The 26123-nt window shown below is 40.2% G+C and overlaps 1 protein-coding gene across 2 annotated transcripts; it reads left to right on the plus strand.

Annotated features, from left to right (window-relative positions):
- The first annotated feature begins 1038 nt into the window (after positions 1-1038).
- Positions 1039-14449, plus strand: CA3 (carbonic anhydrase 3). 2 transcript variants are annotated; one of them, XM_074577374.1, is made up of 7 exons: positions 1039-1297; positions 1375-1572; positions 4762-4880; positions 7013-7105; positions 8243-8308; positions 10848-11003; positions 12205-14449. In XM_074577374.1, exons 1-7 carry the CDS (start codon positions 1261-1263, stop codon positions 12322-12324), a joined length of 789 nt encoding a protein of 262 aa, XP_074433475.1. In that variant the 5' UTR covers positions 1039-1260; the 3' UTR covers positions 12325-14449. The 2 variants fall into 2 exon arrangements, with proteins under 2 accessions (XP_074433475.1, XP_074433474.1); XM_074577373.1 differs by lacking the exon at positions 1039-1297 and having other exon boundaries at positions 1308-1572.
- Positions 14450-26123: the final 11674 nt, after the last annotated feature.

The following is a 26123-nucleotide window of genomic DNA, read 5'->3' on the forward strand; positions in this document are numbered from 1 at the left end:
ATCATTGTAGTTACCCTAAACAAAGTCCATATTTTATTACTTATTAGCCTAGCTATATAGGTAAGCTAGAAGGGGAACCTTTATCTTTCAGCTGGTTTTGGGACATGAAATACGACCAAATTAACCTTAGGCTCTGTATATTGCAGCTTCTCAACCTTTTCCCTGTACCTCACCAATACAAAAGGTTTACAACCTCTTGAAGCTGCAGATTTATTTCGATGCTACTTTCCAGTGCTGATGGGTACAAGGAGCATTTGAGCAGGTTCACTGCAACTATGTTGGAAATCTCTGTGGTTCACCATGCTTCCTGGCTAACTCCCAAATATTTAGCTTGGGGTATTATTTAGCTCGAGGTATGTAGTTTGAGGTAGTATTTAGCTCGAGGTAGATACAGTTGCAGCAGTGATAACACAGACTGACAAGGCCAAGGGAGACTGCAGTGAAGCTGGCATTTGAAAGAAAAGCTTTGAGTATTCAACATAGATGTGGAGTCAAAGCCAACTAACACAACCATACCAATCACTAACTCTCCATCAACTCAAAAACAGCTGTTTTCCTGACCGAAATATCAACTGTTAAGTTTCCTAACACGAGAAACGCATTTGGTGTAAAGCTCCCTGCACAAAGCAGAATCGACTGGACAACGTCAAACCCGAATTTGACCAAATAGCCAGGAACTGGGGGCAGGTGGAGGCTAGTTTTGCCTAACGGCATGGTTTTGCAGGTTATGAGATTTCCTTTCAGGCAGACAAAATGTCTTTTGGAGCAGTTAAACGGGAGCATTTGCGAGAGCAGCAAAGCTGGAGCTCTGGAGCCTTCCTGCCCTTGGAGCTCGCCCAAAAACCATCCCAGGCGGACTTCACACCTGCGGCACAGCCCTCAGAGGGGAACACACGGCTGGAGTGTTGAGTTCCCTTCTGGCTGGCTCCCCCACACAGCGGCTCCTCCACCCGAGCCCTGGCTCCGTGTCCCTCCCTGGGGGGGACTGCAGGTCGCTCCCACCATTTCTGCCGCTGGTTCGGCCCCAGCTGCTGCGCAGCCCCCTCCTTCCCACTCCTGGGAGGGGAGCCGATGGGTCCCGCTGTCATCCCTCTGCCTCGTCCGGCGGAGAGGGGGGAGCCGCCCCCTCGGCTGCCCACCCCCCTGCCCACCCCTCCGCGGAGCTGTCTATAAAAGGCACCCTGGGGCGGGAGGGAAAGAGAGAAAGAGGGAGGGAAGAGGAGGAGGAGGAGGAGCGCAGCACTCAGGGCAGCGGCAGACATGGCTCACTCCGTGTGGGGCTACGACAGCGACAACGGTGAGTGGGGATGTTGGGTGGCCGCCGGGACCCTTGGGGGCGAGCCAGGGCGTCTTCTCCTTGTCTTTCCCCTGCAGGACCCGAGCGCTGGCATGAAAACTACCCCATGGCCAAGGGAGACAATCAGTCACCCATTGAGATCAACAGCAAGGACGTGCGGTACGACAGTTGTCTCAGCCCTTGGCACGCCAGCTATGATCCCGGGGCGGCGAAAACCATCCTGAACAATGGGCGCACCTGCCGAGTCGTCTTCGATGACACTTTTGATCGATCAGGTTAGTTTTTGGTTTGGCTTTTAGGGGTTGTTAGGAAGGGAGGTTTGCAAAGCGCTGGGAATTGAAACGCATCCTTTGGTACCCGGCCTACACAGGCTAGCAGAGAAAAGCCATTTGGGTATGTAAAAAAGGTGGTTCTGGAGTTTATTCTGGTGGACCCATCCATTTTTAGGGCCACCACAGGTGGGACAAGACTGATGGGGCATTCCTGAAATACAGGCTCAGCTGGAAGGTGGACTTCTCCACAAGTCACCTCCTTCAGTGCAGACGCAGCATCCTCACGTTTTGTCTAAGGGGAGAGAGCATCACCCAGAGGGGTATAGTGCCCTCTCTGAGGCGTTTTGTGAACACAAAACTCATATGTTTCCACCCACTGATCTTAATTTCTTCTGTTTGGATGGGAATTCTCCAGATCCTCCACAGCCTGAAAAAGCTATGAAAATAACATTTATGAAAACAGCATTTCATAGCTTCTGGAAAGCTATTAAATGGTTTTGTTATTTAATTGAGAGAGAGCAGTCTCACTTCTCAAAGTCAAATTTTTCAAAACATGACTCCAGAGCTGTATCAGTGTCTTGCTCCAAATGCAGACAGGCAACAGTCAAAATGAATACTAAATCCGCAATACCATATAATGTGAAGACATCTCAAAAGCATGCAATACTGATCAGTCCTTTATGAAGACACAAAGCAATCTAATTAATGGAAAACAGTTATTTCCCACTGTGTTTTTCTGCATCTGGTTTGATGGCATTTGTATTGGGATTTTGTTCTTAGTAAGCTATATAATTAATGAAATACATCTGCAGTACATTGAAAGATCACTATCTGTCTTGTTTATCCCGATGGGCTCATTGGTTCCTTGAACTCCTTTATTTACCATTACAGCTACCTGTTGTTGTTCCACATCTCGCAGCTGGAATCTAAACTATTTGGGACAGGACCATCTCTTTGTTCTGTATTTGTGTGGTGCTTTAGCATTTATGACTCCAGTTTCTACACAGTGGCAACAGACAAATCAGAAATTGCCCTTTTGTTACAACACAGAATGCTCTTCCACAAGCGCTGCATAAAATCAATGCCTTGAGTGAAAGCATGGGAAGTAAATTGATTATGAAACTTTTCACAAGGCACTTCTGCTCTGTCTTCTTTGCAGCTTCCTAAAGGCTGAAATGTTTAGACAGAGGCTGCTTAAGAACATGTTGGGGGTTGGAACAAGATGATCTTTAAGGTCCCTCCCAACCCAAACCATTCTATGATTCTATGTCTGCCCAGGGAGCTGTGTTGGAGAAAGACCCTGATTTGGCCAAGCAGAGCGCAGCCCTTGGTGCAGCCCTTCCCCTAAATCATCTTCCCTCCCTTCCCTCCCTGCCTCTCCCCTCTCCATCATCTCTGCTGTTCCCCTGGACACGCAGTGTGCACATTCACTCCCTGCTGCTGTTACTAACTTTCTGCAGGTTACCGGGCACTAGTTTAGGGCTCAAGCCTTTCACAGGGATGTGTCTGATTGGAATCAAATACAATTGACAGCTCTGGAAAACCACACGAGAAAGCCTTTCATAAACATTTTATTACCTTTGTTTGTTGGCTTCCACAGTGGCAGCAGCTGAGGATAAGTAGTAGTCAGATCCAATTTTAATTGGAAAAAAAAAATCTAGCTTGAAGTCAGCCTTTTTTTGATCTAATCACATGGAAGATTTTGAATGTTAAAAAGATATTTTTTTTTTTTTTTTACTGTTATGAAGCGCTGTTTCTACATGCTGCACAGTATTTGAGCTCTGGAAAGGGCCACGTGTAAGAAATGACTGCTAAATGAATTTCCAACTCTGATATTGATCTAGCTTGTAAATGTAGGTAGATCACATAAATTCAGCTCCTGAAAGTTCCTGCCTCCCACTGATTCCAGTGTGAAATGGCAAGCAAATACTTGTGAGGATTTGGGCTTTGGAGTCTTATTTTTCTGACATTCAAAAGTGAAATAATGATAATAATAATGATAATAAATAGTGACGTATTTTCCATTGAAGTCTTCTACAGAAGACTTACTCGATACTGTATTAAGTTAGTTATGATAATTTATTTATGTATGAACAAACTCAAAAAATAAGAGGAACTTCATGCCTAAAACTCAACACAGTGCTTTGTTTCTGCCCCCCACACCCCCTCCAATGGCTATGACACCTACCAACCAAAAAGAAACCTCTTGCTCTGCGTAGGTATTCCAAAACACATGATATCAAGAATTAATTTGAGACCATTGGGCACAAGAGGATTTAAATATTATTTCAATGTTAACTTTGAACTTCAAAGCTATTGGTAGAAGTTCAAACTCGAGTGCTATTTAAACAAGGTCTTCTGGCACTGCAGTTGCGAACTGCATTATCAGCTTTCTGTGTAAGGAAACACGTCTCATTCCTGCCTTAGGTAATGAATGAAAAATATATTTGAGAGCTTATCTTCTAAGCAGTCCCTGCTCAAAAGAATCCCCAAACTGAAAGAGCAGGCGTGATGTTTGGAAAGTCCAAGTTGATGTAAACTGTCAGACTGATGCGTGGTCAGCATTATTTGGCTGAGAACATCAGAAATAGTAGCTTCTTAATTTGTTTCATTGGTGGCAATGTTAGTGTGGAATATAGCTTTTGCTTACTCAAGAACACTTTTCTAACCCATTTGACCTAAAGTCTTTTCTCTTCCTTCACTTTCAAGAAATAGATCCTTTTTTTTAGAAGCAGCAAATTATGCTGTAACCATTGTTTAGTTATCTGAACTGTAAAAGGTATGCCAGTCACGGACTAGAGGTGCACTTCAAAACACCTTTGGGTTAATTTCACAGTCCTATCCCCAACCATTTCACAACAGACGGTTTTCGTGACAAGAGTCAGCTGTGAATACCTTCCTTCTCTCTCCACGTCAGGAACGATAGCGTGTCCACTTGCCAAGTTGGACTTCTGGGGTTTGATTCTGTGCTTGACTCACAGCAGCTTCCACAGTTCTCACATCAAACAGGACTCTTGCTGAGTGATAACAGAATTCAGCCCCAATCTTGCAAACCGGTGAGCGTTGTGACCCCCACCGCAATCAGCTGGATTTAGAAGAGGGGTTCCACACCTTCAAAGGACGGGTCCCCGTTCGATAAACGGGTATGTCAGCGTTTTGCAGGCTAGTGTTGATGCAGATTATCAATTGCAGTGCTGAGAGGAGGGCCGCTCTTGGGAGCCTACAGGCTGCGTCAGCTTCACTTGCACTGGGGCTCCTCTGATGACCACGGCTCTGAGCATGTTATAGATGGGGTGAAATATGCAGCAGAGGTAGGACTTATTTCATAGCAGTATTCGGTACTAACTGGAATTGGACTGATTGTGCATCTGAACAGATTAACCATTCTCCTTTTTGGCACTTCAGGGCATGCTCTAGTGGCAGAGATTGTAGGTTGTTTGTTTGTGGTGGCTTGTGTTTTTGGTTTTTGGGGTTTTTTTTTTGGTGTGTGTATGGTTGGACTCGATGATCTCAAAGGTCCTTTCCAACCATGAAGATTCTATGATTCTAAGATTCTATGATTCTAAGTATTTAGCTACGGATTTTTCTCTAAAATCTGTCTAAAACTTGTGAATACTCGTCAGCGTGCAGTGGGATAAGTTACATCTGCCAACAAATGTATTTTTGCAAGTATATACTAACATGGAATTTGCTTCTTCAAGCAAGAGTTTCTGCTGGTATTTTAGAATGTTTTAAAAATATTTGAGACCAAGCAATCTGTTACTGACAAATAGGAAGATCTGTTTTCTGATGATGTTTTTTGGCTTTGAGCCATTTTTGGTTTAACTTGAATTACTAAGTTATTTTCAGAAAGCATTACTAATGAATAGAAAAACTCACTAAAAGCACATTTGGTAAACTGATATTCCAAATTAGATCCACCTTAAAACTGATTCAGAGTAGTAAAGAGCATCTTCTGTTTCTGAACATCTGTGCTTTAAAATCTCTGTGTTTATTTTTCAGAACTGTGGAAAACAGATGTTTGGGGTTGTTTTATAAATGTAAATTACTGGACTCTTGTCCAAATTTGCTAAAATTAATGGCTGCTCTAGGCCCTGAAGACTTTTTCAAGTAATACATATAAGTGAATTCAATATTGATGCTAGTGAATTGCTAGCAAATGTTACCTCCTTCCTCCATCTTATTTGAGAATAGACTCAAAATATATGCCTATGCCCACAAAAAGTCTGCAGCAGTGTTTTCTTGCCTTACACCTATCGCCTCAAGGTGCAGAGCTTACAGGGGCTTGGCCCACCTGTCATAGGAGAAAATTCAGGCAGATATTTTGCAGGGTCAGTATTCACAAACATTGCAGAGATGACTGTGCATGATGGTTTGGGGTTTTTTTCCCCATTCCTTAGACAACCTATGTTGGTGTTCTACTCTCTTTGTCTGATTAAACAGACAAATTCTGCTTCCTCAAGCTATTTCTTGGTTAGGTCAAGCACTGACTTTTTACTTTGCTTTTGTTTGCAGTATCAGATATTTACTGGCAGGAGGAGAAAGCCTGGAATGTATGAAATTGTGCTAGAATGCAACCGAAGATATATGGCTGCTCCACCTTTATGCTTAGCAATGATATCCTTATCCTCATGAGAAAAGAAACAGGGAGCAATACATTAACTTATATTCAGGACAAATTATTTTGTTCTTATTTTAAATAATTGTTACTGTGCTTAAAAACAAAACAAAACAAAACAGTTAAAAATTTGCATTCAAAATATGCACCAGACTTCTATTTTTTTGTATGGCACTATGTTCCAGAGACTACTTATTTTGAGATTCCACGCTGTTGGTTGCAGAACTTCTAGCTATGTGCAGGAGCCAGAGATTTTCTGGAAGAAGATGTAAAAACTTGGAATATATCCTGAAAATACGGCATTGTTGAAAGTAGAAATGGGAAAGAAATGTCAGGTTACTATCTCCACTCCTTTCCAGTACAATAGGATGAGAGTAGTAAAAGATACAAAGCAATAACATATGTACTACATACAACTCAGCATAAATCCTTGAGCTGTTATCTGCATAACCTGAAGATCTAAAAGTCTGCTTGAGACGAAGTGCATGTTAGTAGGTGTTTTGTGCCCTGCATGTGTGCATGTCACGTGCTTGGGTTAAACTGTTTATAGTTGAATTACTCGATTAATTTTTAAATGTATTGTGTGGTGAGCTCCATTTTCTTTCTTTTATGCTTCAATTAAATGCTAAGTGATGCTTTATAGAAAGCGTGAGCGTATGGAAGCAGGGGAACAGCAATAGGAAATATTTACTAATAGTTTTCTTTTTCATGTCGTTCCTTTACCTACTGTGTACTGAAAACTTTTATTAATTTAAGATAAAAGCTTGTAAGATTGTGCTGTTGGAAATTTCTTGCATTTATAACTGAGGTGTCATTGTTTTTTAGTTACATATGGTGCACTGGAATCCAAAACATGGAAATTTTGCCGGAGCTTTGAAACAATCTGATGGTGTGGCCGTTGTGGGCATTTTTCTGAAAGTAAGTAAGTGGCAAATATTCATTCTTTATAATTTTCTGTATTTTTCATCATTCTCTAGTGCCAGGGAAAAATTCCCATTGTTTTTCCCTGCACTGTATTGTTTTACAGGAAAACATTCAAAGTGATGTGCAGACTGAAGTCACGTATGTTCTTGGCCCTTCCAGATTCCATGCACTAACCCATTCAGAGCCAACTGACACCATTCGTGACACCAGTGGCACACAGCACGTGTGGTATTGAACAAGTCTCCCCTGTGACTGTGTCCTTCAATTATTCTTACTTTGTCATTTCTTTTGGTCTATTTGAGGCTAAAGCTTTATCCTGTAAAACACAACTTATAGAGTATAACATTATATTCCTATTAACCATGCTAAGGTCAGCTAAAAGATCTAGAAAAGTCAGATGTATCACTGTATCTTCTCTGGCCTTCTTTCCCTCTTTCCTTCTTGCTCTTTGGCATAGGAGCCATTGTTTTGCTCTGGGTTTGTCATATTCCATGGTGGGGGGTTTGGGTATCACTGAAATAGAGATTGAATATCTATTTTGGAGCAAGACATGGCAATAACAGCATCTCTTATGCATACCATCTTCACTCTTCTGGGATGCAGAGCCACGTCAAAGGTTTTGGAGGTGCTGAACATCATGAACGCAAGCAATCAAGTGACCCCGTAGCTTGAGGAGGTCATGACATAAAGCTCGTCATATGTCTTATATCAAGTCCGATCGGACAGCATATGTGCTGAAGAATATTTGAATTGTCTGCAGGAACTCCAGCTCTTCAGACTATCAGCACTTTGCTGACTGCTCATACGTCCCACAGTGGTTGTGGGTTGCTTTCAAGCCAGGAGCCAAGGACTAGGCCCTGGAGGGTGTAGATGACACTGTCTGAGCGCGCAGTTTGTTCCTCAGACAGTGGGAGATGCCTTGTAGAGGCCTTCAACACATTTTTGAATTGCAAAGCCAGTTACTTGAGTCTGCTATTCTGGATGTTCTTTTAACACACATAATTTTGTGTCAGTCTGTACCGGATGCTCTGAGAGTACTGCTGCCTAACTTGACAGATGGGATGTACTGAATTTCTTTCTAATGCTGTGGAACATGATGTAAAAATACAGTACTTGTGCTTTGCATTACAGGTTGGAAAAACTCCCAAACCAGAGATGAAGAGAATTCTTGAGGAAATTGATAACATTAAGACCAAGGTATTAAAACAATTTTTGTGATATAATGTAGTTGAAGAGGAGCAGAAGCAGGGATCAGAAATTCAGATTTGCTTTTTGGTATCATTCTAATATCTATCAGTAGCACCAGAGGTGATACGTTGGACTGTGGAGCAGGACTCTTTCTTTTACTTAAGTAAACATATAAGTCCTCACTTTTGTAAGTATTCTTGTAGAGAATTTAGTATCAATCCTTGCACGCACAATTGATAGCCTTATTGATACTGCTCTGTCAGAATCTGCTAGCGTGCAAACATCAAGAAGAAATGAAAAGCTTTTTGAATTTGAGGACAGCAGTGGCCAAAACAAAGGCATATAATTGAGTCAGAAATTTAGTTAGCCTGAAATGAGAAGAAACTAATAGGAACGATGGAGCAAGCTCCCAGTCAGTGTAAGGGAGATTAAAGACTTCATTAGTTTTAAGATAGAACTGAATTCATTTGTGAAAGGGATTACACAGTACAGTTTCTGCATGAGTCCTGGGTTCTGCGTTCCTATGACACTAGCACAAATAGCATTGCAAATCTATTCTAAACTGTTTTTCAGTTTAATGAATGGTCTAAGGACCAAAGTCCATACTTACTGCATAGGTACAACTGCAGAAGGGAGTTCTTCACAGAGAATTGTGATACTGCATATATTGTTATTTAACATTATTATTTGACATAAACCTAAGCTCTAGGTATACTTTAGCAATTCTTCTTCACGATAAGCTTCATGATTCTAATGATGCTAAAAGTCCCTTTTTTATTTGACATTGAACATACCACCAGATCACCAGGACTGAAGTTTACAAATTTTGTAAGCATTTTGTTTTAAATTTGGCAGAATGTCTTTAATTTAATTTAAGTATGTATGTGCTGCCATTGATGTGTGGGTCTGAGCCTGAAGCCTGCCCTCTCCTCACTCAGTCTCGTACTAATTTTATTTTTTCAACCTCTTCTTAGTCTTCCAATACAATTCAGTTCCTGCTGCCGAGGGAACTGAAGGTCATTTTTTTGCCCTACATATTACTTCCCCTGCTGTGTCAATGATATCTGTCTTGATACAGATTCAGCTTTCTCTCATAATGCCTGTACCATTTTTTGGCCATTTACATGCAGAAGAGTTCTGCCACAGTTCATAAAAGGTTGATCAATCACCCTATAAAACACTGTGTCATACAACGATGACACGATGGCAGTGATATTTGCTCCACTACATTCTATCTGAGACTGCCTAACTGGAGATTTTATGACTTCTAACAGCAAAAAAAAAAAAAAAAGTAGTCTGATTTCCTACATACAGATATTCTCTGCAGTGGTTCTGGAAAAAGCAACAGTTGAAGAAAAGCAGAGAAAGATAGGCACGTATGCAAACAACCACATCTTGTATTTTATCTCGTATACTTATTTTCTTTCCTGTCATCACAGGCATTTTACCAAGATTACTTATTTTTCAGGAAAGATTAATGGATGGTATCACCGTTGTATTTATAGCCCACGCAGTTTCAATTACTATGATGCATTACAGGCAGAGGAGTTTCTTGGACGCTGTACTGTATTTACTGAAAAAGAACAATTTTGTGAAGTTATTTGAAAACTCATATTGAACTTACGGAATGATTTTGTTAGGAAGACATATTTGGAGTCTTGATGTTATTCTTTCTACCCACATTTTGTGCAAGGATGTGTGGAAAAGATTTCAGCTCCTCCCGTCGCACCTGGTAGGGTAATACTCTGTTCCCATCCAGAGAAGATTCTCCATGATAGGAGAAGGAATTAGGAATAACAGGTTTTGCTTTCCAGAACTACATCCTAAATACCAGTAGGGAACTGAACCTTCTTGTTTAATTCTTGTCACCCCGAGGGGACAAGGACATCCCACCACAGTCCTGTGGAGATATTCTCTTGAGAATCCTATTTGGTGGAAAAGAAAAACTTCTCAGGAAATGTTGTCTGGTGTCTGCTGTTCTCCCTTGTCTGGTGATAATCACCTTTAGTTTTAAGACTTTCAAGATCCAGTACTTTTCCAGGAAATATTTTAATTTTTTACATTAAGTGTAATAGTGCCAACAAAAAGATTGAGACAGTGTGACAATGTAATTAGAGCACAGTTTGGGGAGGAGAGAGATGCAGATTCAAATTCCTCCAGATAGAGAAGACTGTAACGAATCTGGGATAAATTCCTGGCCACTGTTTGATTGCGTAAAAAGGGTACCAGCACCTGCAGTGCCACAGTCTTTAACTTTTATCCCAAGTGACACAAAATAAACCAAAATTTTGATAATTCCCAAATAGAAAAATGTAACTGTGAATTTGCTTTGGTCCCATACAATTCAGTTAGTAATTTCTTTTAATTTATTAATGGAATCAGTGTCAGTTATTATTAATTGCAGGGCAAATGCTTGACAGGAAGAAGATTGATCTCTTGCATATATCTTGATATTTAATTACTACCTTTATAATAACATAGATGCTGATGTCTTTTAAGATGCATATCCCTAGGGTTACTGCAGATAATTATTTTTTGTTTCTCTAAGGGAAAAGAGGCTCCTTTTCAGCACTTTGATCCTTCAATTCTTTTCCCCAAATCTCGGGACTACTGGACTTACCACGGTTCATTCACCACACCCCCCTGTGAGGAGTGCATCACTTGGATTCTCTTGAGGGAGCCGATTGAAGTCAGCTCAGACCAGGTAAACTCCAGCTAGTTCTGCTACTCCTTTACCAGTTCCCAACAGTGTCTCGATATGTCGATGTGATGATTTGCAAGCCCTATGTTACCTTGCATTTTTTGATGAGGAAAGATTTAGCTGAAATTGCCTGCAGAATGGGCTGTTGAAATGGACTGTAAAACTGACCTTGAGAATCAGGGTCTCTTCCTAGACACCTCCTGGAATGGCTTTAGCAGGAGTGTTCTTCGGATCCTGAAAACCTGCATAGGCAGAAGTGCCCCCGAGCCACAAAATCCAGCCATTGCAGCACCTTCAGTTCATTCTCTGTGCTTCAACATTGAGACCAGCATTTAGCTGGTTTCCCAGTTTAAGAAATTGCTGGTCTGGATCTTGACTTCCTAAAAGCTGTTGGTGAGAAGGATCAAACTAGCTAGAACCTGCAAACCTAAATGTTAATAAAAATTAATGTACTAATTGTATTCATACAGCTCAAATGTGCATCTACACAGGGAAAAGAATAGAGAGCCGGTCTGGATAAGGTGACTTTCTTTTTAGTTCTTGCATTAAAACTTTTAGTTATTTATAATATTTTCTGCTTCAGCAGTACTAGTTAGGGTATAGCCTTTTTACTGATTGGGCTGTTTTCAGAACAGATTTATTTTGCATTCTGATGAAAGGGTAACAATTAACAAAGCAACACTGAATTCACTTTGGAGAATTTAATTTGGAGAACAACGGCTAAGTGCTGAATTCATGACTGAACCTAATAGTCCAGTTGGCATAACATTTCTCTGCCGTAGAGAACAGAATATGAACTTCTGCAGGCCAGATTTTTCTATCAGAATACTTTGCAATAACTTAGATGTTCATCCTCCTTCATGGATAGCCATATTTTCACAAGTGATTTGACTGCAATCCAGCTCCAGACAGGTCACAGGAGGCCCCTACTCTTTTTCCACATTGCGAGCGTGGCTCAGGGAAAACTCCAAAAGAAGCCCAAGCAAGGGTCAGATGATGCACTGTTCTGTGGATGAAGAGTGTGAAGATCCACAGAAAGAGTGCTAGCTGTTGGGCTACAGTGATCTCTACCAATAATCTCTACCAGTATGCTTGTCATTATATAAGAAAATTCCTTTTCCATCTCAGAGTTTGTTCTAGGCATCAAGGTCCACACTGCTTCCAGGTGAATTCACATGGACACTGTAATTTTTCTTCCTTGCAGATGGCGAGGCTCCGTAGCCTTTCCAAAAATGGTGAGAACGAACCTGTGAACCCACTGGTTGATAACTGGCGCCCACCTCAGCCTGTGAAGGGCAGGATAGTGAGAGCCTCATTCAAGTGAAGTCTCAAGTCTCACTCTGCTGAACCTGAGTGAGGAAATCCCTGCATCCCAAAGCGTAGTTAGTTTTTGCTGTCTACTGCTTTTCCTCCGGATCCAGATCTGTGTTTCTCAGCTTGAAATTCTGAGTGGTAAAACTGAATCTGATTTTGAAAGCAGAAAAAATACTGTATGCAAATACTAACCTTAATGAGGAAATGTGAGATATACATGATTCTTGACCACCAAATGCCACAGCATTTGTGTTAGTGTCACTTCTCTGCCGTGTGGTCTTGGAAGAAAAATGGGCTCAGTTTCAATATTTAAAATTAATTTGAAAGGAAATGTAGTAAAGGCAGAAAAATGAACCAGTAGTTCAGGATAGCAGAAATAACAGTGGGTCAACATTACATGAACAGGATGTATAATGCCAGCTCCTACAGCATCTCTAGTGGTGATCTTCCTCAGATATCCCACCTCCAGTGTGAAGATCCAAAGAAAAAGTTCCTCTTTAACACACTGGATTTTTCCCTCCCTCTCTTGTTCATAGTTTGTTATCCAAGATTAGATTAGTATTCTGGCAATACAATCAGGCACACTCAGGTTCTGTGTGCGAAGAAGAAAAGATACCTTGCTGTCATTTCAGTGCTTGCTCTCTTTGCCATATCCTGCCGCTGCTCATTGATCTTTTCCTTTCACGACTGCTCTTATTTCACCCATCCATCGGTGGAGTGCTGCTGGTATCATGTTGCCTTGCATTTAGTATAGCAACTTTAGTATTGCAGTGGGGGAAGTGCCTTTCTTCTGCTGCTCTGACTATGTTGCCTCCCAGGATGACGGATTTTTAGTTTTGATGCTCTGCCTGGCTTTTTTATTTTTGACGTCTTAGTCTGAATATTAATAATTTCACCTATGAGGGATTTTGTTGCATACGGAGAGGGTCTTTGTGGATGATTCATATGTGTCATTTGTCTTCCCCACTACTGAAAAATCCAGATTAAGTCACCTAAGTGTTTGTTTATTGTGACTTTGTGTAGTCAAGACTCTAAGTGGAGTCTGTTTAGCTCTGTTACTTTCTGGGGAGACACATCAGCTCGCATATATGATCTGAGCAAGGAACCACTGGCAGACAGAAACTTCTGAATCATCTTCCCCTGTCCTTCATCATGTAAACTTTATCATTTCAGCATGCTTCCTAAACAGCATAACACAAGTACCATCTAGGTTGAACCCACATGCAGACTATGTGAGTAAAGATCTGCTGTGTTATATCCTCCATCAGGGTGATTATTGAGCATTGTACATACAGGAGATTGGGTGGTCAAAGGTGGTGCATAAAGCCTGCTGCAAATGAAGCTTCTGGATTCTCTGTATTCCTCTAACTCATCAGTAGGTGGCAGAGGGCGTTCTTCTGGAGATGTTGCCACAAACATGTTGACAGCAACTTTTATAAGGGATATGTCAACGTCTGAAAAAAGCAGGGTTACACATGGCTAGAACTGGCATTTCCCAGTTCTCCTTCAATATTTCACTTTTCACGGTTACTAGAAAAGCGGTGCTTCAACAGGGAAGTAATGAATGGGCAACATTGGACAAATTCTGCTGTTATTACCAGCACAATTCAGTCAGAATTCAGGAATGAAACTGAGTGCAGAATTTGGTATGCTTTGTATTCATTGGAGAATTGCTGAATTCCCATTCAGAATTAATATTTTAGTTTATTAGACGTGTATTTTGCTTAGTATAAAGCAGTTTCATTTTAAAAAATGATTTAATGTCAGCAGAAACTAAAGTATTGATTGAATCCTGTTTACAAATGCTTTGGCATTGGCTTAATCTTATCAGAAGATCAGCTTTTGATATTACGAGTGCAGCACTTGCAACGGTATTGATTTTAAGAGTCTCTGTACATCTTCTCAACACATAAAAATGTTTCTACAGAAAGCTCATAAGCAACCTTTTTTTCTACTGTACTATGTCTTACATGTGAAATTTCTTCTCATATCCATATGCAGTTGATCTTGGTGTTGAGAAAATTTCAACACAAATAACTGAGACAAGAGTTTGAGTCTTTCTACTTTATAAGCCATTGACTGTGATGTTTTAATCTCTTGTTATTGGGGCAATAAAACAAGATTAGTTGCCTGCACTTGAAATAACAGCTTTTGTGTCTTCAGAGAACCAATAAATTGACTTACATAAAAAATTGATTTCTGGTTTTATTACTCATGCTAAGTGATGACTGAAAGTAGTAAGAACTTACTAGAAAACCTTGCTACTCTTTCCTTTAAAACATATGGTTGTAATACAAGGGTGGACAGACACTCTAGTAATCACCTTTCTAACTGTTTTACTTTAGTTTAATATCTCAGCCTGGTGTATCCAATCAAACAGATCCTCAAAAATATGAGACATTGGAACAGTAGCACTTGTCCTCTGTTTTCAGGTACAAAAAAGGTGTCTGTTTCTTGCCTGGACACAAACATTCTCTTACACCTTCCCAAAATTCATACATTCCTGTATGATCTTGAATATCACTAACTTGCATGTGAATTTTGGTTTCTTGCAAAAAACACATGGATCATTTAGCTGAAGTGTTACATCATTCTGAAATTTCCTGATTAATTTATACTTTTTAAGCACACAAATTAACCTTCCTAAAGTGAAATGATATCTTAATTTCCCACGAAATCAGATACTGGGTGTACTTTGCTTTATTTGCATGGTTCCTCTACTGCTTTTGAAAGGCAGAATAGGCTGAATATTATCAACTACTGGCATAGTAGTTTTGGTTCCAACAGCAAACACATGCTTTGTATGTTGGCACAAAGGAAAATACAGTCCAAAATTTATATTATTCTCTCATGCTTTTGCTCTGATTCCATTCTGTCTTCAAACTATTACTACACAAAAGCGTCAACCTCATTGCAAATACGCTTTACACTTTTGTTTTTCTCTTGAAGAATAACGCGTACATGGTTTTGTTCCATTGCCTTTCTCCTTTTGATGAATAGTGTAGCTTTGTATTGATTACCTTGGTAACAAACTAAGAATATGTTATGTGGACTCTAATCCTGATGCCTCATCTATCTTAAATAGAGAAAAAAGCCACTGGGAGCTGATGAATTTTAAAAAAAGTAAAAATAACCCTAATCAGTGTGGTGCACTAAATCCCTGACAACTTTAATGTATATAATGTATATATTAATTTCAACAGGGCAAGCAAATGACTGAAATTAATTACCACCTATTAGGTTTTGACAGACACTGAAATCCTCCCAGCTTCCCACACCTCACAAGAGCAGTAACTAGAAAATTAAAGCTTATTCCTACAGTTCCAAAGCTTTTTTATTAACTGAAACAAGTTCCCCACCAGCTGTGGCCATCTTTCAGTCAGGAGTAAATTCATAACTGAACTGTGAATTCCTGATACGAGCCTTGGCGTACGACCAGCTATGGTTATGCATTTCTACTACAAAAGGAAAAGAATACATATTATTTTTACTGTATCTTAAAGAAAGACTCTCCTGGCTCTGCTTGCTGGTGTTTTTCTGCTGAGTTAAAAAATGTTCATATTGTCAGTGAGTTTAGCAAAACAAAACAACATCTATTTCTTCCTGAGGCATTTTGTCCCATGCCTCAGCAAAGCAAGCAGCTCTACAGTGCGTGTTCCATCTCACCTATCTGCCTTTCGTCTCGATGAAGTGAAGTGAGCTGAAACAGTTCGTGCACTTAAATGAGGAAAACACTTGCTATTCTTTAAAGCAAAAAACTCTGAAATCTCTGGAATTTACATTGCAAACCATGGAAAAGGAACACTGCACTTGCTGATGAATAAAGGCCAAAAATGCTGTTGGGAGTAAGTAACAGTAAGAAATGAAAAGACACATCATTAGCTGAGGAAAGTATATCTTTGATGCCAGAGATCATATAAGTAAAGTGAACTTAGTCAGAAGTCATGTCGATTTTTCCTTTTGAAAAAAATACATAGGTGGAAAATCAGCCATGAAAGGGAAGATGAGAAGAAAGAAATGCAGCTCTATGCAATAAGGATGAGGCAAATATACTCTTAAGTCCACGGTCTGTTTGAATACCTCAGTTTTAATAAGGATGACTGTGAAGAATATGGGCACAAACAAAGAAGGAATATATGTATGAGAATGAAAATTATCATTAAGTGAGATGGTAAATTAAGCACGACAGTAGAGCGAACTCCATCCAGGTGAAGGACTTGCTTCAGAAAACTGAAAAGATTGGCATAGCAAATTGCAACCCTTCTCTTAAGAGCTCTATTTAACAAGATCTCCCTGGAGATTGCATCCTGCCTTTCCAGGAGAAAATCCAACAGGAAGGTTGGAAGTGATGATGCCATCAGGTATGCAGAAGTGGTCGTACTACTGAACCACACCGGACTTAGCACAAGCAGGAGTGTTTATGCAGAATGGTATCTGTACAGGAGTTCTTAAAGGAAGTCTCACTGATTGTGCCACTAATTCTCCAAGCTAGAGGTTTACATTAACTCATCCTTTTGCGATTCCGTCATGCTATCGGTAAGCAGAACACGTAGCAGGTGTAAGAAGAAAATATGCCTTTGGTGCATTTCAGTAGCACACTGACACTCTTTTACCTTTATTAATATCTTGCAGAAGATCTTTCAGAAAACTGTTGAAGAACTCGAAACTCCTTCCTGGAGTTAGACCAGCCTCCTCCCTGGGCTAGACCAGTGAGACCATGGGCCAGTTCTCTCAGACCCACTGTATGGTGGCAATAATAAAGCTTTACTGGATTAAGTTTTTTAATTATTCAAATTCCTTCCAGCATTTTTTTTTCCTTTTTTTACTGACATTCCCACTATTCATCCTACCTTTATCCCACAGACAACGCAAACATCCTTGCTGAAAACTGAAGTGAAGGATACTTCTTCTTGCTGGACTTGTAATGTTCATCTTCCATAGCCCACACGGTGGAGCCAGTTCCTCAACAGTCACGTTTCTGACACCACTTGCAGCTAACAGGAGACCTAACTAGACCTTCCTCTAGTCCAGCAGGGGAAACTAAATAAACAACGAAACGAATGCAGTTTATCCAATTTACTCTTGAGCTATAAGATCCTGCGTTTAAATAAATTTTGATAACAACGGACTGGTATCCATTTCTATGTAAAAAGCTTTCATGTTTTGCCTGCATGTTTACACTTGCAAAGCCTCTGTATTTAAATGCTTTTGCTTCTGTAGGCTGAGAAAAGTTCAGCTAGGATCTCTAATCACATTCCTAAAGTCCCAAAGAACGCTATCACAAGATAAGAGGAGGTACAGATGAAAATCTCTCACTGATATGCACCAAATTGGTTGCCGATTTGAGTAATTATGAGACCAGGACTGCAGGACAAATTGCTCTGTCTACTAGTGATAGCCTGTCTGCCTGGCTGTTTCAGCCTACATATCCCTTTTCTCGCTGCACGTGACGTCTCAATCATCCTTCATGGTTATGATGATTTCTCCGCTGAATTAACCAACAAAGACATTTCCATTAAAATTCACTTCTTTCAGAGAACAGTGATTTATTTTTTTTTTCTTTCTTAACACTGCAGGCGGCTCCCCATTAGGCCCTAATTTAAGAGCTCCCACAGTGTTGTGCATTGTCTGTGTAATAAATCTCTGTTGGAGAAAGAGTATAATCAAGGAACAATTTTTCTTGTCAGACATCATTGAGCAATGGATGGCATCAGTGTCTGCAGCATACCTAAATTTATAGCTAAACAAATGCTACTGACCCTTGAATAAAGTTGATTTGTTGCCCAACAACAAAGACCTATAATTGAAACACTGATTTCATTGTCTGTGTTGGGAAAGGTAAGGGATGCAAGTTTAGAAACAATACTTTCCATGCCTAATGTCTTAGAGCACTTTGCTATAACTTCCACCACTGAAAAATTCTGAAAAAGGCGTGGAGTCAGTGTAATCCAAATGAAGTTGAGGATACAGAACATGTCTTCTGCCTTTAAAGTAGTAACTATGCTAGGGCTTAGGTTAAAAAGAATACAATACAGTATTAATTAACAGTGAAAATAATTACGTTCTTATACTGGTGTCCATCATCAGACTATTTCAATGCCACTGCAAGAAGTCCCATAAAATATTTTGAACATTGCAACCATAGCTCCTATATGTGCTTCCCACAGCCTTAAAAACCAAAAATCATGATATTTGCTGTGGATACAGGCATCTCATCCTCCTCTTAGAGGTGATGGGGAGCAAAGGTATAATGCAGAGAATCTTGCCTGGCAGTTCTTTATAAAAGCATCTTCTTGTTGGACCCTGATTGTGACCTTATGATCCGAGTTACACTGAGTTTTGTTTTCTGTTGTTTTATATTCCAATCAATTTGAACTTTTAATGGTTAATATTTAACAGTATAAAACCATTTAAATCATGTTAAGTTAAATTTAATAAAAATGAGCATTGCCAGTCAATAGTCATTTTTGGAAACCTTAAAATCTGCTGAGCTCGACTGTCCTAGTTATTCTCTGCCATCCATGCTGGAAGCAAGGTGCTCGCTTGTCACAGGATCTGGCTGAAGGGTTAGCCATTTTTGAATAGCTTTCTGGTATTCTCTTGCTCTGTAATTCTCTAAATGCTGAACAAAAAGCGGCACTACATTAGAGTTCTCTTCAGTTTTCTTTTTTTTTTTTTCCTGTTGTATTGAGATGTCTTTAATCAGGAAATGAAGTCCCATGATTCATATTTGCCCGGAACAACCTCACAGTAACGTCTAGGCAACACTACACGTAGAACCACAAAACGTCAAGTTAAGCAGTGGATCCATTTCTTAATACTTGCATTTATACCTTCATATTATATGATTGTAAGGTCCAGTTCATAATGCACCTGTTCAAGTGAGTAGCATCTTCACTTGGCAATATTTACTGTGACTGAGCTGTTGAGTAAAAGACATCCTGTAAAACTTCTTGCCTGAATACACATCCTGAATGTTAAGTGCACGTACTTCCATGTCAGCAAGGGAACTCAAGAATACCTTATGTGGCAGGAAAGGGAGTAGATGACTTCCATTTATGCATGCATAGAGAAGAATTCGCAACTGATAAATAAGCATCATAGCAATGCATGATTATAACCAGTCAGAAGAAGACAAGCTGTTGAACGTCTCCTTGCCTCAGCTTCTGACTCACTGTCTGGTCTGTCTAATGAACAAAAAATGTCAAGTTTCCCTAGTTGGAACTGGTGGAGGGAGTATGTGAGAACATTCACATAATCTTAAACTAGGATGTGGAGTTTTGCCAAACAGCCCAGATGGATTTGGCACAAGGCACTACTACCTGCAGAAAGCTTTCCCATTTACTCCTTGTAACTAGGAATCTCAGTATAATTCATGTACCCTGTTAGTGTTTGCTGGAATTCATGATCTGATTCTGTTTTTCCATCACTATATTTGTAAAGCATACAAGTAACTTTGTTATTTACAGTTACTCCACTTGGAATATGCCCCGGGTTGCACCTGGGAAAGGAAATGGCACAGCCTTCACCATAACAGAAGCTATAAATCCAACTCCATATACATAATTACACTGGCCACAGCCCAGAAACCCCTCTCGCTTATGTTTCCAAAAATAATCTATGGCTCAGTGTCACATATCCAGCATCAGGTCTTGCTGTGGACATGGTTCCTCCTCATGCTTCTCTATCTATATGTACTTGATAAGATCTACAGAGTATCTTGCCAGTCTGCCTCAATGGCTATCTATCTTACTGCTTAACTTGTGGCTCTCTCTAGCAGCAGGCTCCATTCTAGAGTTTGCTCTCATGATTATTTTTTTTCTTTAAATTTTGGCAGGATTTTGGGGGAACATTCCAACATCAGTCTTTCTCCTGGTGACGCTTTCTTGCTTACCTATGTCTGGTCCAGGAAAGCATGCTTCTTTTTCTATGGGACGTGGTCACCACAGGCTGCAAACTGTACTGGCGTAGCAAACGTGGACTTGTTAGATTTTTTGTACAAGCAAGCTGACAAAGAGTTGGAGCACTTTATGAGCTCCCTGCACTAGGCAGCAGTCTGGTTGACCCATCTCATGAGCACCAGGTAGACTTTTGCAGATGAGATCTTTCTATAGAAATGCATGTTTCTGGATTATCTTGCATTACCATCACCGCTACTGTAGTGATACAAGCTGTTATCCTGAACCTAATGTGGTCCTCTGCCCACCTAGTAATATACTTCTTAAGCATGTTTTGGTTGTTCCACCTAGCCTGTTGTATTTTCAATGAAGCAAACCTGTTGGCTCTGAAAATTAAACATGGGTGGTGGGTGGGTGGGGGGGTGTGTGCGCAAGCGTATGCAGAAGCAAATATTTTCCAGGGCTTTGAAAGGAGTTGAAAGGTAGCAGGCAAAACAATGTGGTCGACAGAAATGGCTGGACGGCATTCAGAAAGTATTCCAAATGAGCTCACAATTATGTGTTGTAGCTGCACTGCGTTGCAAAGTGGGTAGACAGGAACATATGCTGAAATACGGCGAGTGTTGCACCCAGCATTCCAGCCGAGAGTGCCAACACATTTTTAACATTCACCTAGTTGTGTTTACTTGGGTTTTTTTCTAGTTCATCCACATATAAAAATCTTCACCTAAGAATGTGACAAATTACTGATACTAATAAAATTTATATTTTTTTCTTGTTTCAGTATAGACTTTTCTTCGTGTGGACTTTTAAACAAGGTAAGTGGTGCAGTGAAGTGTGCCGTGGCAGCTATGGGATTTTGTAGATCAGTAGCAATAAAAATAGAATAAATCCTGACAGAAAGATGTCTTATAGAGCTATCTACTTGTACTCTGTAAGTATCAGATTCTGCTCTTTGACAACAGAAACTGTGGAAAAAGAAATGGGGATTGTGACATAATAGCAACATAATTTAACTTGGTATGTTGCTCTTTTTATTTTGGCAGACAAAGATCTGGCTGTTGACAGGTTTCCATTCATGCCTACCATGTTTTCCATAGCCTGGCACGAATTTCAGCGAAGTGGAAGGCATATGACAAACTGGCTTCTTGGCTGTGACATGTCACACCAACTATGGCATGCTCAATGAAAAGCACCGTGTGAATGTCTTTTGCATGCTGCCAGTCAGCTACAAAACAATATGGTGCTTTCTGCAGCTTCTTTTTTACTGCATTATTTTTCACAAATTCCTAATTGAAATAGTAGATATATTATATTAATGTTTTTACTAGGCACAAAACAACCATTCCAAACCTGTTCTGTGATATGGTGCAATCGTTCTGCAGTCAGGCACTGAGGTGAAACAGAACGAAAGCAGGCATATCTCATCCTGTTGTACTGACTGACCAAATCCAGCACGCTCAGCTTCTCCTTGCCTGTCGTGGGCTTCAGCCCACTAACTGTCTTGCTGGCCCCCCAGTGCACTCGCCACACTTATTCAATGTCTTTCTTGTACCAGCGGGCTCAAAATTGGACTCCCAAACCAGTTGCAGGCGTGTTGAAGACAGGAAAATTATCACTCCCATTGACCTGCTGGTTACGCTCTTGCTAATGCAGCTCAGCCTGTACCGGAGCAAGAGGACACCACTGACGCACGTTCCATTTGTTGTCCATTAGGATCTCCATGTCCTTTTGTGCAAAGCTGCCCGCTGGCCAGGCAGCCCCCAGCACGTCCTGCTGACGGAGGGTTGTTCCTCCCCAGGTGCAGCACTTTGCACTGCCGTTGATGATGTGCGAGAGGCTCCGCTTGGCCCATTTCTCCAGCCTGTCTGGGTTCCTCTGGATACCACACCGTGACTTCATCCTTGAACTTGCTGAGGGTGTATTTTGTGCTACCATTCAGGTCATTAAAGTTCTGCCAGTAGATAAAACAAATGAAATTTCACTCCAGGACAATAACGGATACTCTACTGGACCAAATCTTGTTCATAGTATCTGAATAAGTAGCCACCTTAATTTCATTTAAATTAGCACAATCTCTTTGACTTGCCTCTTTCTTTTTGATCGTAGATGTACAAAATTTCAATAGTGGAGACTCTGTGTATACTGGAGGAGTGTACCAATGCATTACTGCTTTTACTGGACGTATTTATGGACCTTGCCATCAGCTCTTTTCACTTCTCCACACACACACATTGTAAGCTGCCTTCCTTTTCTTCTTTCTGTTTTATGGAGTCCTGGCAACCAGCCTATCTACTATCATGCAAATAATTCTCATGCCACGAATCTTTTTACATCTTTTTCTTTACTGCTGCCCCTTCCTATTCAGTCCCCTTTCACTTTTCTGCTTGTCCCAGGAATTTATATCAGTCTCTGTTATCCATTTCCCATACTCGGCTCCATTCTCCTTACAGCAACGGCTCCATATGTCCCTTGCCCCGGCTATTTTCTCTGTCACACAATAGAAGCTTCGTATCCCTCTTTTTCCCTTTTTTCCCCTCTTCTTTTTTTCTGCTCAGCCCATAAATCACTCAGTGATTTATCAATAAATATGCCTAATTGGGAAGATGAATAGGGAAAACACTCAGTTTATAGCTGGGCAGTACGGTATTAACTGGTGCGACCAGCTGGCTGTTTATTTGATCTGCAGAAAAGTGCAGAGGTATTTGAGCTGCCAGAGCGCTACGGTGCTACCCGTTCCATAGTTATCGCATTACTTCCAAGCAGACAGACAGAGAAATGTCACCAAGATGATGTCATAATGCTTAGCCAACTGGCTTATGTGGTGGCGATCCCAACACATTTTTGAAATGTGCTGCAGTTCTGAGGCTGGATCTTTCTAGGATAGTTTTATACAAGCTTATATATAAAGTGGTATGTCCTAAAATGCCTCCCTTTTTTCAGCAAGACGTCTCCCTCATATTTTTATTATATTGCATATGTGCATTTTTCAGATTTACTGAATAACATGCCTACTGTATAAACACCTGTAGCACTGTAGCTCACCTGTAGTTCAGTAAGAGGGCTTTCCTTGTAGCTACAAATACTGGGATTTTATCCCTTCGGACTCTTTTCATTAATAGGTATGAGAGTAATAGGACGCTTTCTGACTACATCCTTTTGAAAAGCAGTGCCTCATTCACTCCCTTAAAAGATCATGTAATTGCCAGCAGCAATATTTCAGATTATTTTTGAAGATAAAATATGAAATCCTTATGGCATCATTTCTACCTACATTTTAACATCAATACACCATTATGCTGAGCCACAATGATGAAATTACAAAAGGGAATATATTTTCTACTTAATATTTCTTAAGCCAAGTACTTTTTTCAGGCGTGACCAGCTGATTTTCAAGATTTGGGGTGGGGTTATATTCAATAAAGGTCAAACAAGTGAAGTATTTGTGCATTTTCTTTTCTCTAAGTAAAATTATAGATAACTTTGCCAGCTTTCTTTAGAAGCAGAGGACCTTCAGCTCTCAAATTCTTTCTGCTTAAACTGTTACGTATCCTTGCTACCAAACTTCACATTTAAAGGCTCTGGATGCAATCTCTGAAGATGGTGTGAAACACCTGCTATAGTCAATTTGGGAACCACAGATAGGTTTGATAACTTTCCCACAGGTCTCTTATCTGTTCCTTCTGTTTGTTGTGATTTTCCATTGCGTAAATACTATATTAGAAGTTTATTTGGGCGGTGAAACAGTTGTAAATGGGTGAGTTAGCATCTCAGTCTCTTGCAGAAGCAATTCAGTATTACAAATATAATAAGCCTGGAGAAGTAAGCATGGTCTTAGTAAGCATATTCGCATATTGTTTTGGCAAAGGTTCAGCTCTTAAAAGCAATGCTCTTCCATTGCCTTGTTCTCCCTCGTACAAACAATGTAGGGATAGAATCATAGAATCACAGAACGGTTTTGGTTGGAAAGGACCTTAAAGATCATCTAGTTTCCACCCCCTGCCATGGGCAGGGACACCTCCCACTAGACCAGGCTGCTCAAAGCCCCATCCAGCCTGGCCTTGAACACTTCCACGAAAGGGATGAGGAGGAAGAGGCAAAGATAAAAGGAAATAATTACTGCCTGGAAAAAAATGCTTGAATTGAAGATGCAGTATGTATCCGCATTTATATGAATAATCCAAAACTGGGACTGGGATATGCTATGTAAGTGGCAGCATGTGATGAAAGTTAAGTCTGATCTTAATTGTAATTGCCATTGATCTGCCTCGTAATGGAAGAAGGAATTTTTCTGTTTTAATAGTGGACTTTCTCAAGCACTCTTTATACTTCTTTCTTCACTTAGTTCTGAAAAGAAAACATGCAACATGCAAGGAACAAGATTCTTTGGATAAGAATCCTGTAATAACCTAATGCAGCAGGAGCTGATTTTTCCTATACCTCATAACAGGAATTACAAAAGCACCACAGAAATTTCACAAGCTTTAATCTTTTGTTATGAGAGAAGGAGGCTGGCAATTACATTAATTTCTGTGGTTATACATTAAAAGTCTTTTAACTGGCTCTATAATTTGACCCTCTGTGTGGCTGCATAGTGCCATAGCTTCATAGCTTATTTCTCATGTTCTCAGCAAAATGGCAATATGGGAAATTTTGGTAGTTAGCGATGAAAGCATCTTAGTTGCTGAGATTTCTGTGAAATATGCAAATAACTTGGAAGAATAAATATACCTTTATATTTACAATGAAAGCAAAATTTATACATTCTGATTTGATGAGTTCTGGAAATGCATATGTCTAGATACAAGAATGAAGACACAATTATGCTACGGAAAAATACAGTAAATCTTAGATTGATACTTTGAATGTACATAGCCTTTTATTAAAACATTTTTTGCATACCCCGGACCTAAATTCAGAATAAGCTTCAAATCCTTTCTTCATCCCTCCTGACAAAGCCCTATGGTGATTAGTATTATGTGGAAAAATATCTAGCTGAAGTGAAAAGTCCAAGCACATGTATGAGAAGTAAATATAACTGCCCAGCCTAAATCTCTTGGCCAACTATGTGCCTTTGGCTCTTTGAACTGGAATTATTCTTGTACTTGTTCAAAATGAGACTACACACTCTTGGGTTAACGATCTTTTGTCTTATAGATCTGTAAGGAGAAGTGAATACCCATGAGGAACGAAAACAGTATCTAGAGGTGATAGTTTGCTAATCAGTCAAGGATCTTGCACTGATTCCTGGTCCCTTGAGCAAAGACTAAATAAAGTCATTTGGGAGGAATCGCTATGTCAGGATTGATAGAAATGGCAACCTCCTCCACTCTCTGGAAGTGGGTTATGAAACATGAGCAAACACAACCTCTTATCTATTTCTGGAAGTCATTTTTGTATCTTTGTCCCAACCACCACCAGTAGCATCAAGGCTTTGGCTGATGGATCCTCACAATTGCAGATCTACCCTCCCACCATGCTCCTCAGAGTTTTTAGTTTACTGACACAGAAGATGCTTTTGTTGAGCGCTTCTCCATGACATGTAGGGAACATGGATTCATGCTGCACTTTCTGTCCTAGGACTTTGCCTCTCACTAGCTATTGCAGAACTGTAGAACAATTTCAGTTTTGATATATTTCAGTCCTTCTAAAAAGGTAGGTAAGGGGCAGCATCTGGACCATAATTCTAAAACTGCTTAGGTTAGTCTTACATCTAAACCATTTAATAGAATATTTAAAGGCATTTGAACCATAAATGTCTACTGATAAAGACAAGCTACAGTGAACACGGTCAGAGAAAGAGTGAGAGCTGGGGCATTTTAGACTGGGAAGTGGGATGGCTGTTTAAGTTTATAAAGAGTGTGCATTCCAGATTTTCCTTATATGTATTTGAATCCTAAGAGTAAGAATT

Source organism: Larus michahellis, chromosome 2, assembly GCF_964199755.1.
Source record: "Larus michahellis chromosome 2, bLarMic1.1, whole genome shotgun sequence".
Lineage (NCBI taxonomy): Eukaryota > Metazoa > Chordata > Aves > Charadriiformes > Laridae > Larus > Larus michahellis.

Excerpts from the sequence above, each read along its gene's own strand:
- CA3 (XM_074577373.1), top strand. The coding sequence starts at position 1,308 with ATGTTGGGTGGCCGCCGGGACCCTTGGGGGCGAGCCAGGGCGTCTTCT. Across the intron at positions 1,573-4,761 it reads TGACACTTTTGATCGATCAG|TGCTGAGAGGAGGGCCGCTC; the intron begins GTTAGTTTTTGG and ends TATCAATTGCAG. Across the intron at positions 11,004-12,204 it reads TTGAAGTCAGCTCAGACCAG|ATGGCGAGGCTCCGTAGCCT; the intron begins GTAAACTCCAGC and ends TCTTCCTTGCAG.